Genomic DNA, 16,209 nt, shown 5'->3' with positions numbered 1-16,209 from the left:
TCATGGCATAAAACTGGTGCAATGGCCCAAAGAACTGTGCTTGAATTGTATCTCCAAACTGCACAGGTTAAGTCAGTGAGCTCATTTCTAAATCAAACAAAGCAACCAAGTCTCCTCAAAATAATGACAAAGCATACAGTAAATTGCAAATCACTGTTAACAAAGTAACAAAACATGGCTTTCTGGCAGATTTTGGTATCAACTTGCATAGTTTATTGTAAATTAAAACCAACATATTTTACAAGCAGCAGGACTAATGCAGCTTTGTTCCCTCCAGATTTGTATTTCACGCCCACGTGATAAACCTCTCCTCCTCAGTACTGCTGGCTTCTTCCCTTATTGCCCCATCAGTTTTCAAGAAACAAGTCAAAGCATAAGGTCTTTGAAACCTCTGTCTCTGCCAACTTCTGGAACAGCACTGGGTTCAAAAGCTACTAGGTGGGTTATGGGGAAATCACAGCCTTTCAGAGCATCACCTCGGGTTAAAGCCCCAAGACTCTTCAAAAACTGTTCTTCCAGTATTTACAGGCATTTAACATTCAAGTCGGTGTTAGTTTGGACTGTTCTGAGAAGGCCTTGCATGTTGTGCTCTGAAAAGAAATTTCCTCATTTGTATTTTTATTGGAAAACTGGTACCCTCTGAAATGTCAGGATAATTAGGACTTTTACAAATGGAAATGAGGTTTCCTTATTATTCTGTCTGTCTCTCTACTGAAACGTCCACATCCACATGTTTTGGTTAATTCTGAGGAACTATACAGAGATATTAGTTCAAGCAAGTAGAATCAGCTTAACTTAGTGTCATTTTAAATGAGCTCACTTTTGATTTGCAAATATTTGAAGTGTATTCATTTAGAAGAATGTAGGGGTACAACCTAAATGGTAGCTTTAAATATCTAGCTCATTAAGCACTAATGGATTCAGATCCAGCACACACCCCTATAGGAAAGCAGTAGAGCAGCCTGTAAGGAATTGATGGTGCAAGCAGTATGTGGGAGGTGAGGGAAATGCTCACAGGTGAAGAGCAAAAAAGAAATCATGTCAGTAACTGAAGGCAATATTAGCTTCTTGGGGAATATCAGCCAGACTTAACCAGGAACTATTCTTTTATTATTCAAACAGCAGTATCAGTGCCTTGTCCCATCTCCTCGCCCACCTCTCCCAAAGGCATCTAGGCACAGTGCTTGTAAAAAGTCAGTTTAACCACCGGATCCAATCACCCCACTAGTACATGCAGCTCCTCCACAGAGCAGTGAGCAGAAGCAGGTACGTAACCACGGTGGTGCCTGGGAGCCGGTACCCCAGAGACACCAGAGCTGCCGGGGTCCTGCCCACATCTGCTGCCACCACGGTCTGGGCAGTGGCAGCACGTGACACAGGGAAAGCCAAAAAAAGTGTCCCCAGAGCCCAGGGTGACTCCCAGTGCCATTACTGATACAGATGAGGACTGTGGGTGACCTGTTCCTGCAGCCCCACATTCATTAAGCACCTGGCATTACCCACATGCTTCAGCCCGTATCACAAGCGAAACGGGGTTATCAAGTGCTCACTCCCTGCACAAATTTCCTCCCTGGTTCGTGCCTGCACCCAGCCTCTACCAGCAACGATGCAAACAGAAAATTCTGCCCTCTGAGCCCCTTCCCCAAAGCCAGCATGCGCTGCAGTGTGTTGGGTGCACTTCTTTGATCCCTGGGTGATGCTCCAGCAGAGCCTCCTTACATCTCACTCCCTCTCCTCATGGGAGACCTGATTACTTTCTGGATGAACTGTCAGGGAAGCATTTGGGGAAGGGGGAATGCTTCCCTCCCACCAAAGCATTTAGTTTGCCTTAACTCCTCAGCAAGCATGGGAGAGCAACCTTTTACTTTCGCTAAGATCCTGGCTTCTGTCTCCTCTGTGGTGCTGCCTGATAGTTAGTAATTTGTTTTGACAGCATGGTACAGTGGATTTGTATTCTGGGGGCAGCTCAGGTCAGCTGGTTACAGAGGGAGGACAAAGCCTGAGAAGTTACTGCAGGCCTAGCAGCATCCCAGAGGCTTGTTCTTAATTTAGATTTCCAGGACAGAAGCTCAGAGCACTGACAATTACCCTTCCGTGCAAGGATGGGCATGAAGCTCTTAAGGCGCTTCGATCCACAGTATGGATTTTGCAATCGGTTTCAATATGCAGTATCTAAATCATTAGGGGTACCAAGCCAGGAGAGCAGAGGTTTCTGAGGATTGCTAATGCATCTGGACTCTCCTTCTCTTCTAGCTCACTGCCTGGTTATAGGCGAAGATAGGTGAGCAACTGGAGCCTTTTGTGATATTTTTAGAGGGTGCTGTGCTTTCAGAGGGTGACTTGGGACAGATTTTATAATAGGGCTGTGCAGTGCCATGGATCTTCAAACGTTTCAGAGAAAACCTCCCTGTTAAATAGTTTTTATAGTTATTATATCTTTTGCCTTGATTTTCTGCATTTGGAGAAGTTGCTGCGGGTGCAAATCAGGAAGCTGATGGAAGGACTCAAAGGTGCTGGGAAACTCGAAGGAAGCATTTAACATGTACCACCGAAGGATTACGCTTTTTACCCAAGTCTGTACATGAATGAATATGTGAACTTCTTGCTCCCTCTTTCACAAGTTAGGAGCAAAGAAGACACAGTGGAAAATCACTAAAATTTTAAAATATGCCTTCACTTTAACAGACTGGTTTTAGAGGGGTTTTACTATCAACTACAGATCAGCTACTAATTTAGCTACTTACTTGAAAAGTGGCAAATAGAAGTATCTGAAAAGATGTACAAGCTGCAAATGTGATGAAAAGAGGATTCAATGTCTATATAATAAGTCATGACTGACCTTCTCAGCAGTATGTCCTCCCACACTATGGAGAATACATTATACAGACATAAAATGGTAAGACTTTGTGCATTTTGTCTACAAAAATCAGCAGTATCTCAGTTAGGAAAACTGCACGCACTACATATGCTACTTAATTGCTCTACAAAGCAAAGGTAAGATCAAGATACTCAGCCTTCTGTGGTATTAGAGTTCCTTGAAAGGATCTTAATCTTGACATCCAAGAAATCACCAGGCCTCAACACCCTTGGGCTACACTCGCCCACCAATTTCCTGCAGCGCGGTGAGAGCAGTCAGCGGCTGGAGAGGCCACACCACAGGACCTGTGGCTTACAGTGACAGTCACCCCATCGTCTTACCCTCCATGGCCAGAGCAAGTCATCCGCAGTGACCCTCCTCCTACCAGCACAGTGAGGTTTCCACGAATGCATCACATAGTCAAGGCAGAGTGGTTGAGGCAACAGACTAAAAATCTGCTGAGGTCTTGCTGAACAGGTTTGAATCCTACTGACTACAGATGAAGTTGGATGTTTGGCTCCGTTACGTTCACCCCTCAAATAAATGGTAGACACCAACACAAGGAATTTTAACTTCCATACCTGCAAGCGTACCCTAATCAGTTACATTCAGTTTACTCAGATTTTCCCCACTGAGCAACTATACCATGTACATATCTGAGTTCTGGGATACACAACAAAATCCTGATGCAATCAAGCAAGAGGGATCAATTCAAATGTGATAATGTAATTCCACCAGTAAAACTCAGTACACCTAACAGAAGGCTTCGGTGCTGAACTAACTTTGCCAAGCATGTTTTGCTCCTGCTGGACTACTGTCAACTTCAGTGGAAAGAGTACTACAAGTAATTTTTCTCTGCCTGAGATTCATAAAGTATAATGACACCTTTTTCAAATAATTTGCTGTCTAAGCATTTTGGGGCAAGAATTTTTTTCCTCTTATGCTGCTTTTGTCTTTCAGGCCATCACCTTCCTCTATTTAATAAAATAAGGTCAGTATCAATTTACCTACTTCACAAAATGCTACTCACAAGTAAGTTAAGGCCTGTAAAGTACCTGGATCAAATTATCATGCAACATAAATGCATTTCTTTTTTATCTTGCAGGACTCGTAAGAAAGATTACGATTTAGCCAAATATTTACATATGTCCCAAGTACACACTCCCCTCCTGGAGCTAAGGCTTTGTTGAAAGTGTATGTTGTAACATGAGGGAAGAATCTTTAAAAAAGCACCGAAAAGCCCAATCCAGGAATGCACAAACTAATAACATAAAAAATTCCTTCTTCAGTAATAAACACTTCCTCTAATCTTCAGAAGTGTTTTCTACGGTCAGCTGCGAGCCCCAGGAATACAAAATTCTGTTCAGGCTATTCATGGATTTTTCATTTCAACACTTCTACACGCTGCTCTAACTTCAACTTTTTTTCCCCCAAAGTACGTTGTACAGAGGGGATTTTTAATGTACTGACCAATACTGTTTGGCAATGTATCTAATCTGCAAAGGGACCGTAACAGTTCTGCATTTTAACATAAGAATGAGTTCAAAGTATAATTTCAGTATTATGTTGCTAGGTAATGATGTGACAAAGGCACTAGATATCCCTCTCACTGTGAAATCTTATGTTTCTGTTCAAAGCCATTTTCAGATAATCTCCATACCAGAGACAAAAGATGGACCTCAGTCATTCCTACATACTGCTTTTTCAAGTACCTTGATATGTTCCATTACCTTGCTCATCTCCCATCTGCATGCAGCTCTTCAGCTCCCTAAATGCAGCCTCATTGGTTTGGATGCAAAAGCATAAAAAGAAACCACATATGTAATTTGACAAAACTGAACAGGTAGTTTTATTAAGAAACACGGAGGGATGGCTAGGAAGAAGAAAGGAACGGAAAGCACTGGCCTATTTTCCTGTCAAATACTACAGATATTGCTGATAGCCACTGTGCAGCAGTTGATACAGGATAAGTAAGGGTATTTGTCTTTAATTAAATTGCAGAAAGGGAAAAAAACGGATCTACAGTATTTCTTAACCCGTACAAGGGCATCATGTACATTAAAGATGAAAATGCAAGAAATGATTGAAGGCATCTTGCCAAAACAAGAAGGTCTTTTCTACTAATGTATAACTTGGAGACAATTTCAATTTCAGAAAAATTAAGAAAACCTCAGGTTTTCATCTTAAAATCCTCAAGACTGATTTAAAATCTTAAATCTCTCTTCCAGATTTGTCCTCAAAACTGTATTGGCTTGGGTTTGGGGTTTTTTTAGCCTTAGCCTTTTTATAAACTCAAAATTTGGAGGAGTGAAGAAAAAAAAGACTGTATATGGAGAGAAAACAACTTTTCAGATTGCATTCCAGAGTGTCTTATGATTCAGAACAAATCAACAGATAGGCATTTAGTTTTCATTTCAGTTCTGGGCAGTGTTCATGTACTTTTGATTCAGTAAGACATAACTTTCATTTCTTTCTTATCATTTACAAATGTTACCTGTTCTTCAGTGCATACACAAGACAACGTAGTAGTCATGTAGTTTTAAATGGAATATGTAGTATTACTGAGTTCAGTAAGACAGTTCTTGTCAGAACTCTAAATTTAACCACCTGATCCACTCAGCACTTAATCAATTGTGTACTCAAATATACAACCCCCCCCAAACAGTACTCATAGTGTTTATGACAGATCTACATAACATTTAGCAATATGTTCATCATTGTCATGACATCTGCACTTATGCATGTTCAATCTCTAAAAAGGGGCCAGTTGCTTTCAAAGTGTGGTAACTAAACTCCTGGAATCTCTCCAGTATTTCTCAACAGGTCTTAAAACTAGATGAATCAAATCTATTGGCAATTAGCTTGGAGGCATCTGCACTTCACTTGGAAAAAAATGTGAGGCTTTTCCAATTAAAGAGAGTTTTTAAAAAGGACACCACAGAAATAGCCATTTATTAATTTGTTAGACATAAACTTATGATAGGCATGGTTTAAAGTGAAAAAGAAAAGTCCAATGAAACATGCATTTGTATTGCCCAATCTATATTTTAACTGCTAAGGACCAGATGCAGTGATAAATGAAGTTGCTTTCAGATGGATAGAAGATAAGGCCATGTAAGAGCCTTATTGAGAAAGATGCTTGAAAGAAAGTGAAAAAATGCCCCTTCAGCCTCAAATGACATACAGTCATCTTGTGGCTCAGTAGAAGGGGAGGAATAACATCACTGACAAACATTTTATTTTGTCATGACCAAGTGAAAACATCAAGCAAACATGACAACGGACCAGAATATAATGGCCTACCGCTGCTCCACAAGCCTATTTTTAGGGGATCTTTCAGGCATATCTGAGAAATACACTGTCATCAGCTTTGTTTCAAAAGATCTACCACCAATGGTGCTAGATTCTGCTCAGATACACAGTCTAAAACCAATTTACACGTGGCCTGCTACATCCTGGCAGCCTTTCATAAAAGTCAGGATAGGTTCCTGGTAATCGTTGCCATGAAGTGGTACCACCAAACAGAAAAGGACCAAAGAACAGGACCAGAGAAACTCACCCTTCCCAAAACCAAACCAGGTGTGACTACCATTTCTCTTGCAAATGAATCTGTGTCAGGCCAAACCTGGCCTCACCAACAGCTACAAAACAGACATGACCATGAGGCTTATGTCACAGGCTGGCTCAGTTAATGTGGCACTCTGAGGCATTGACAAGTTACTTCACAGCTGTTTCTTCATTTGTTAAATGGAGATAACGCCAACTTCACCGATGCGGTGCTGTCATTAAACATGTTAGCTCCCTCTTCCTCACCTGTCTTCCCTTGGCCACCATCCAGATGCTGCCAACTCTACTGACTTCAGAAACATGTAGCCCCTCTTCCTGAATAGCAGCATCCATCAATAGGCAATGGGTACATTTGTGCTCTTTTAGTACCCCTACTAACTCTGCCTTTGGTGTGACTCTGCACAGAAATGCATGTAAGAAGTTCTTAAACCATCTAAATTACTATAAAAGTGCTATGTGTTCACTGCCAATATTAGCAGGTGTGGGCATTTTCTTTTTTGTAACTTTAAAACAAAGGTATTCTGAAACATTTCAAAGGTTAAGCTGGGAAAAAAGAATCCAAAATGTCAAAACTTGACAGCTTGCTGTCTGTGGGTGGAAGCAGAAAACAACCTAAGGTGAGCTTTATATAAAGTAAGTGGGGCATTGCAGCACAAGGTCTATTTAGGAAGGGGAGAAGGTAGTTTTCTGGTGCAGCTGTGAGCACATGCAGGTGTCTCCTAGGATGGGAGAAAGAGGAGGAAGAAGAGGAGACAAAACCCCTTCTTGAAAATTAGCACCAAGAAACAGAAGAAATACTAAACCCCAGTGTTGGCTAGATGAAGGCAAATCCAAATCTTCCCCTACTTATACGTTTTACTAAGTAGTCTTTCACTGGAGTATTCATGTACATTTGCTCCATTTAGCAGGCATCCCACGCTCTTTGTCATCTGTCTCCTCCTTGCCTTTGATCTACTTGGTCTCCTCTGCTCTCAGGCTCTTCTGCCCACGCTTTTTGCTGTTGATGCTGATCCTTCACATCAGTTTGTCTCCAGTTCTCCAGTGCTCCCATGTACAAGCAATCTGAGGCTTCACAGCACTAAGGGCAAAACGTCAATATTTAGCCACCCAAAGGAGGCAGGGCAATGCACAGCCGCTCTTAAAAAGATGAAGGAAAGCAGAGGAGTCTTAGTGTGTCCTGCTGGTGAAGGGCAACAGACAAACTCCTATTTCTGGAAGGGTTTCGTCTTCCCCTCTAGCAAAAGTAGCTGGCAGCAGCATGCAAGCCCCTCTCTCGGAGGCTGCAGCCTCCCAAGGCCCTGAATTGCCAGGCAGGCAGCTGCCCAGAGCACCAGGCTGTCAACAGCAGCAAAAGAGCCTTTTTTGCCCATGTCTAGCCCTGGCCTTGCTGTCACATAGCTACAGTGGAAAATCTTGGTCTCCCAAATGCCTTTGGATCACCTTCTACCTGTAAAATAGCCAAGACAGCACAGAAGCTACCTGTGCTTCTATTCAACATCGCACACTTGAGTTCTCCTTCCAAGGTTGCGTGAAGTTTAATCTCATTTAGACAGCATTGTGCGCACCAAAATAACAAACAGGTGGATCATCATGATATTTGTTTTGTGCGTTTTGTAACTCAGTTACCTCACACGCTTCTCAGAAGCACAAGAATCAACAAAGAATTTGCTTGGAAAAAAAGAAGGGTGAATCATGCTAGGTCTGCATAAACATGTGCTGACAACACAGAAGCAAATATATGAAAGTATCTTCTGTTTTCAGTTTGTTACATGTTGTCTTAGGCATCTCCAACCCTCTTCCAGTAAATAACACACAAGACAGATATAAGCTGCTGCTTGATGTAAATAGCAGCAATGCCATTTATTGCTCACCTGGCTCTCATCAGGACTCTGAAATGCTTAGGAGGAGGGGGAAAAAGAGAAAAGACAAAAACAAACAGAAGTGGCGTGCAGGGAAGAAGCTGACACCAGCTTTTTTACTGACCCCCAAAACCACATTTTCTGTAACAGCACTCCACTGGTTCCCTTCCGTCATCACTGCCACCAGGGCAATCTTAGCACACCTGGTAAAACCTCACCTCCATGACTGCTTACAGGCTACAGACTCGCACTGAGTCTTCCATAGGGCCCTTAGTATTTCCAGTATTACTGCTACTCCTGCACTCCTCACTACTGCTTCCAAAGGGTAATTCACGCTGTGCCAGCTACCAGGGCATTTCTAGCAAGAGGAAGCGAGGTACATGCGATCACACCACTCATCGTCTCTCCCAGCTGCTTTCCCAGTTTCAGCCAGGTTTTGAAAAGGCGGGAGTCTCCAAGACATACACTTTCCAGCCAGTCTAATGAGCACCAAAGCATGGGCAACACCCGGTGCCCCCTCCAAAGGCAAAGCAGGGAGGTCAGCCTGTCCATTTCTGGCACTACCCTGCCAGAGCACTCCTGACTCTTGCCTGAGTGAGGCACCACTGGAGCTATCTGGAGGAGGAAGAAGAAGAGCAAAGGACACAAACATGTAAGAATATTGACTAGAAATAAGCGTAATATTCAAAATATAATTTTGTATCTATCAGGATGTAATTAATATTAGTTTCTTTGGACCCAGATATAAATCCACTAAAATACTGTATTTTGTAATACTGTGATGGTGTACCCACACACAGTGTGTAAGTATTTTACACACATACGTGAGCGATGTGACCACCACAGGGGCAAAAACCTGTGTAGTTGCACATGGGCACATCCAAGGAAGAAAAAGTTGCAAGGCAACAAGGTAAGCACAAGGGACTGCAGATAGGAAGGACATCCCACCAAATATACAAGAAGGATGACTGGCAAGACAAAACCTAAGATAAGTAGTATCAGGAACAGAGGAGATCCCCTCCCCTTTAGGGAGTGGGGCAAGTAGCATAAAACCATGCAGCTCAAGCAATACATATATTGCTGAATATATATATGTAAGAGTGTGCACCACAGCATGGCACTCCGCAAAGGTTTTATTGCTATAGGAAATGACCTGAATAATACAAAGTGCAGTCCTGTAAAACTTTTGCAGATAAAATGTACCTCACATCTCTGCCCAACCCTCTTCAGAAATCAGACTTTCATTCGAAACTAATATAGTCCAACACAATAAAACCAAACCATCAGGTACACTATAGTCATTTCCAAATTCTCGGGATGTGTAAATGTGTGCTTTACCTCACATTTCAGTGGAGTCTTACGTGCAACAAGTGTTAAGAAATACAAGGCTAATGCCTCTTCAGACCTGACTGGGCTACCAAGTAAGATGGCTAGCATGTTCTGCAAGCCATCTGCTTTTTCTTCTCTGAACAGAAAGAGTAAAAATGTTTATAGCTATTTGAAAAATTCCTGTCTTACTAGCAACATTCCACCAAAATGCAAACATACACCTTCTTAAACACAGTTTACTTACTTTGGCTAGAATACAGCTTTTATGAGGTATAATGTTTATTACAAGAGTTTCTAAGATGAAAAAATAGGTGCACACAATTCTAATTCATTTAAATTCCTTGGTTTTACAGGCTACAACTGAAAAGCAGACATAAGCTCGCCCCTGCAGATGCCTAAATAGTAACAATTTCCAATTATTTCCACAGCCAAAAATGCTGTAGTGAAAAACAATCATAGATGCAGAATCGTCATTACAGTTTGCAAAAAAACCAACCCCTCACACATGTAGTATGTGTAATAGAACAAAAAATTAACAAAACTAACAGTTTCACCTTAGTAGAGCAGAACCTATTATGCCGATGTCAAACCCTTTTCTATTTCAAATTTAATACTAGTCTTGGATCTATATAATTAATCTTAGCGACAGAAAATAGGAATAAGCTATACAAGCTGAAAGCATTGCTAGCTGAAAAACTGATATGGGCTGAATCCCATAGCTCACCGTTGACATTCTTACCCCAATATCTGTCTTAAGGGTAGTGTGAAGGTAGAAGCCCTGGCATGGTTGGGAGGAAATTTAGGGCATTGCATACCAGTGCAGCTACTGCAGGCTGTGCCCCGAGCAATCCCCCGTGCAAGCCCTGGCACTGAGGCACTCTGTGGCAAGGTGCTTCTGACACTGCTCTTTGGAGGCTGCCCAAAGGTGCAACTCATTATGGTCTCCCAGAAACTGCTCTGGATTCAAGACAGAAAGCCATATAGGCTGGTTAAAACTTTCCAGAGTCTCCTTTGTTATAAGATGCAAGATCTAAGTCTCTGTTGCGACAGCCCATACACATCCATCGGGACGATGTTCAGACACAGGCAACAACAGCCAGACAAAGGGTAGACATGGAGCATAAGCACAATCGAGACATATTACACCCGCTGAAATAAATAGAGCATGTCTAAAGGCTTCTCCCAGCTGCAGTCAGCACTCACTCATGGCTGGCTCTTGATTTAGACAAAGTCAGCAAAGTTTGCACAGATGCCAAACAACTGTGACTGTACTCTCCACTTCGCTGTCGTGGCACTGCAGAGCCAAGCTCAGAGGAGATGGTCTTCCCACTACCGGCCAGGTAAGGGGTGTATGTATGGGGTGGCAGCTGCGGCACCAACAGGGGACAAGTGGGGACAGCAACTTCCCCAGCTGTCACCGACCTCTCCCTTTAGCCAGTGCCCCGAAGGAGTGGATAGCCCAGCTCTGCCTGGCGCAGTCCTCAGCAGTCCTCCATTCCCCAGGGGTGAAAGGGTTACTTTGCCCAGCTAACACTGAGGTTAACGTGCTATTAATGATACTAAATCAGAGTTACTGAATTCTTGGAGAAAAGTGGGACCACTGTAAAGGTATCAACTTCTCCGAATTTTTTTAATTTAAAGTAATATCTTCATACCTACCTGTTAGGTATGTTCTCTGAAAACTTTTGTTACAAACTAAAATATGGAAATATTTTGTGGAAGTCAGTATGGAAAACAAACGTCATGAAGTTCAGGCTGAAAATGCATATTAATCAACCTTATCCTAGTTTCTTGAAACACACAGCTAGATTCTTATCCTATTTAAACTACCCTGAATTCAGAGGAAATGGAGATACTCTCACTCAAGCTGACTTCACAAGTATCAGATTTCTTCCATGAGTTCAAACATTAAAGGGCAAAACTTAAACGTACTTGCTTGATGCTTATCCACAATTTATTGTTAAAAAATAAAACCAAGCACATTTATTCTGGACTTAAAAAACACAACATCCCTCCAGTGGCTTCTGACCTGTTTCCAAAATCCATTAGTCACGTACACCAAAGTCACTATCGCCAGAGAAACTGGGTCCATTTTTCCATGCTGACAAAGAGACCAGAAGAATACTAGTATCTGTAGGGCTTTTAGCAGCTCACTCAACCTCCACCTTTATCACTTCCACCAGCTTTATTTGATCTGAATTTGCAGGACAGAAAGTCCTCACTTACAACTATAGGCAATTCATGACTTGGGCAACATCTCTGCAGCACAAACTGCAGATGCAAAGGCTCATTAGGCCAAGGTTCATGCTCTTAAAAATTATGTACAAGACTTAAAAGGTCTCTGAGTACTCAGAAAATTATAAAGGGGAAACAAAATCTCACAGTTATCCCATGACATTTCAAGATTTTGCTTCAGAAAAATAAATACTGAGATTGCATGTAGACTGTGTATGTTCTCTGACAGTCTTAAAATGCATCTTTTTTCCCATTTTCTACTGTGATTTATTATTATTTATCTGTTAGAGTTACGAATTATCAAAAGCAGAATGACAGAGTCATTCTTTTAAATAAAGACACACTAACACCACATGCTCTTTAGGAAAGCATCTCCTATCAGCATGGATAACACACGCTTCTCATACAGGACAAGCAATGCCATCTCACAGTTCTGTCTCCCATTACCCCGCTCTGTAACGTAAAGGCACTGCTAGGCCTTACCGATGTACAAAAGATGCAGCTGCATTCCTGAAGAGTGGTCATCTTATCCAGGGAATATTCACAGAGACATAGCTTACAAGTGAGCAGGGGCTCCAGAGCTAACTCTCCAGCTTCTGACTCATCAGCTGTCATGGTGTGAGGACAAGCCTTCCCAGCAGAGCCCATTCAATCATTAATTGTCCGCTCAGCCTGAAAAGAGAAATCAAGAGCTGAAACATCCCACAAGCCATGTAGCTTCTCACTGACCCAAGAATTTACAGCTCAGATCCATAAAAGCACCTGCACACCCAAATATACTACTTTAGCATCTTGATGCCAATCTCACACTTCAGGCCATTCAAAATTTACAAAGTAGGTGCCTGAGAGCCCACCACCTCGAAAGGCCTGACCTGGGTTGGATTCTCAGAGAACATTCACCTTGCTGGCACAAAGCACCTGTCAGGCCACTTATCATCATATTAAAAAACAAACAAACTAAAACTCACACAGATGAGACATTACCTATGTTATATGCAATAGTATAGTGGTCAGAGCCCTCACCAAAGTCCTACGAGCAGAGATCTGACTTGGGACAATGAATTTTTAATTAAAAAAGTAAACTGTGTTCATAAGTACATATATACATGTATCACTGTGCCCCCTCAAACGAGTTGCAGAGTCATTCCCCTCCCATCCCTATGAAACCCTCAGTCTTCATTGCACCCACACCCTTTCAATGGGTGTCTCCATTCCCACTTTCCATTCCAGCTGGTGGCTCGGGAGCTTTCCTGGGCAGTGCGACAGCAAGCACAGATTCCTACTTCCTAGGCAAGCACTTCAAACGTTTAGCCTGTGACATAATTGGTGGGTACCATGAACTCCACCTTCTTTGTGGGTTGTCACTGAGATAGCAGTCCATCGCAAGAGAGGTGGCAAAGGCATCTAAACCCAGGAAAGGGTTTCAGATTGCATGTCCTACTTCATATGGGGCTGGAGCTTAAATCCAAGCTCGTAAGAGTATTCCACGTGCAGTCCTCTTTTCTGCATTGCCTTGACTATGCCAGAGAGCTGCCTGCTCAGGTCTGTAGCTTTTGTCCATCCCACTCACTAGCAACCAGCTCTTCTGTTTCCTAGGGCTCTTAGGCACTGAGGTTTGTGAACCATGAACTAAGTGCACTAGCACTTTGACAAGGAGATGCTCAGAAGAGCCATGCTTCCACCACGCATTATGTCACAGCAGTACTTGGGGATGAAATTTCTATCCTTTGAGAAGCAACAGATGGAAATACTGTGCTCACATGTAATGTTTTCTGACCTAAGCATTTGAAAACACTGCACCATAGCCATAAAAAATTTCAGGACCCTCATTCTTACACAGTAACACTGAAAGAGAAATTAAAGAGAATTTCCTCATGCTTAAGCTAAAACAATGGAAAGCAAATTTGCAGATTTTATTCACCTCAAAATAGACAGCGGGGTTCAGTGCAGCATTTAAGGCACAGAAGAATCTATTCCCATCTCCAAGAAACTTGGCTCAACTTGCACAGTTCTGCTTATGAATACACTTAGCTGATGGCAAGAAGACCTTCAGACACATTTCTTAGAAGCAGAGGTCTGGTGGCCAGCTGCACACAGCTGCTTGCACCAGTGCCAAGTACGAGTGCAGCTCTGCTAAATCTAAAAAGCTGCATCACGAATGGAGGCGGCACGAACATGAAAACAACAGACGATCAAGACCTGTCCGTGTGCCTGCCAGATCTAACGGCTCACAAGGCAAACGGGAGACTCGAGCCCTTTGGTCCACCTCTGCTTGCCTCCCCCCCAGTCCTGAGCGTCCTTGTGGCAGGGCTGTCAGGTCAGATTTGGCAGCGTGTCACTGCTGCCGTTCTGCTGCTCCCGGAGCGGCCAGGCCAGCTGCAGCCAGTCAGCGAGTACACGACGTGCCAGCTTGCACTACCTGCTGAATTCCTCCTGAGAGGAAGAAATGATGGTGTCCATGGAGCGCGAGGGGTCAGCACACGTGAAACCTCATCCCACAGCTCCCACCTCACAACCTGACGCACAGCCGAGCCCCATCCCCAGGTCTGTCCCCTGACCCTCCTGCTCTGTGCTCCCACGGGACCGCAGGAAGACACTTCCTCTTCAAAAGCCATGGAACCACAACAAATCTGGGTGGGAGCACACTTACCCCTTTTGATTTTTATACTTTGCAGTTTCCTAGCCTAGCCTGAGAGAGAAGCCACCAGACGCGTCCCTTGGGATGCCCTTCCTGTAAGCATCCAGTTTTAGAGACATAGCCAAGATTCTGGCAACCAAATTCCCGGCCACGAATCCAAAGCAAACTCTCCCTTTAATGGCTTGCTATCGCTAGTTCAAAACATATGCCGTGCCTGCATTATTCTTGGCGCAGTCCCCGCCTGCTACCATGATGGTCCCCACAATTTGCTCCATACGGCTGCAGAGCTGGAGCTCCAGCATGGGCGGAAGCCCTGGAAGGAAGCCTCCCTCTGAGTCAGGAACTGCAATACTCTTCTGTAATTACTGCAACAGGGAGGGCGGAGGAGGGGGGAACAGTGAGTCACTGGAAATGCTACAACAGATCAAGAACTACCTGTTATTTAAAATGCGCTAGACGTTATCTCAGTATTTAGGGGAATTGTAACACATTTACTCAGGTGTGCTTTTCAACAGCAGCTGCATCTGTACAGGTAAGCTACTCACCCCCACGCTGCATGGATCTGACATTTCTTCATTTACACGGTAAAAGGTAGCAATGTTAAGAGGAGAGATGTACAAAGGAATATTTCAAGATGTGGGAATGGATATAAAACGGATACAGCTGTTTCCAAAGTCAGTGTTCTTTTTATAACCAAAAGGGTTATAACACTGCATGCTTTTATTAAGGCAGCAGTAGAAAGACTCAGGTTTATGACTGAGGTTTAGGGCTAGGGGCTAATTTTAGATGGCCTAAATCTGGCTCTCAGTGTGATAGCAAGAAAGACTGCCACAGTGAAGAGTAGGCTCCTGATTAACCGCTCTGCCCTACTAGCAATCAGATGCCACAGTGTGATGGCCGTGGGGACTTGTTATGATATCGCAGGCACCCTTGTCCCTGAAGACTGTTTGTAGGTTAAATTCAGTTTTGCTCCCTGTCCCCCCCCGTCCCCGCACTCTTCCTTCCCTCACACCAAGATGCCAGAGCGGGGCATCTAAACCTAGAACGAGCAGAGCACCCTCTGGAAATCTCCAGGAGACAACACCAAGCAAACCTGGCAGACCAGAGGATCCAGCCCCCACACAGCCCGGGCTGGCTCATCTCACCGCAGCCTCATTAACCCTGGCGGGGTTCAGCAAATGAAGCGAAAAGGATGGGAACCTGAATAGAGACAGCTGCCTGGAGGAGGCACCACGGCTACCAGCAGCAGCACTCCCTCTGTGCTCCATAAGGGTCCAGCTTGTCCGTAAGCGGCCCTCCAGGTCAGGCTGGCAGAGGCACAGCCATCCTGTTAGTACCCGAAAACCTGTCCATCAGAGAGAGAGAGGATGCATGGCCTGCACGGACTGCTCCTTTTCCCAGAGCAACCCAACCAGCTGGTCTCTGCTTCTGCTCGCCAGAATTGTGACTTCTTCTACTGCTGCCAAGGGAAGCATGCAGTGGGGAAGAGTTAATGGTTACAGGAAAGGGTAGCCCCATCCAGTGGCAACTGGGCTCCGAAGAGAAATCAGGCCTGCGGAGGAAGTTCATCCCCATGATCAGATCAGATGGTGGAAATGATGGGGAGAGAAGGACACATGTCTTCCTCCTGCTCTTACCCTCTACTCCTCCTGTTCTTTCCGCACATTTCAAGATATATTGTCCTCTCCCAAGCTCTCAAACCATCTCCCCAACTTTACTACCCT

At 43.7% G+C, this 16,209-nt stretch overlaps 2 protein-coding genes across 4 annotated transcripts in view; one reads left to right on the top strand and one right to left on the bottom strand.

Moving 5' to 3' along the window:
• The window catches only part of DEK (DEK proto-oncogene), a 263,979-nt gene that overhangs the window by 168,042 nt on the left and 79,728 nt on the right, over positions 1-16,209 (top strand). The window lies entirely within an intron of this gene.
• RNF144B (ring finger protein 144B) overlaps positions 1-16,209 on the bottom strand; it is a 90,086-nt gene that overhangs the window by 20,854 nt on the left and 53,023 nt on the right. For all 3 annotated transcript variants that reach the window (XM_069809187.1, XM_069809186.1, XM_009926329.2), the window contains exon 2: positions 12,331-12,519. In XM_069809187.1, the coding sequence (XP_069665288.1) occupies positions 12,331-12,495 (165 nt within the window). In that variant the 5' untranslated portion in view covers positions 12,496-12,519. The remainder of the gene's footprint in view (positions 1-12,330; positions 12,520-16,209) is intronic.

Source organism: Haliaeetus albicilla, chromosome 21 (genome assembly GCF_947461875.1).
Source record: "Haliaeetus albicilla chromosome 21, bHalAlb1.1, whole genome shotgun sequence".
In the NCBI taxonomy this organism is placed as follows: domain Eukaryota; kingdom Metazoa; phylum Chordata; class Aves; order Accipitriformes; family Accipitridae; genus Haliaeetus; species Haliaeetus albicilla.
This window is presented reverse-complemented; position numbering and strand designations above follow the sequence as displayed.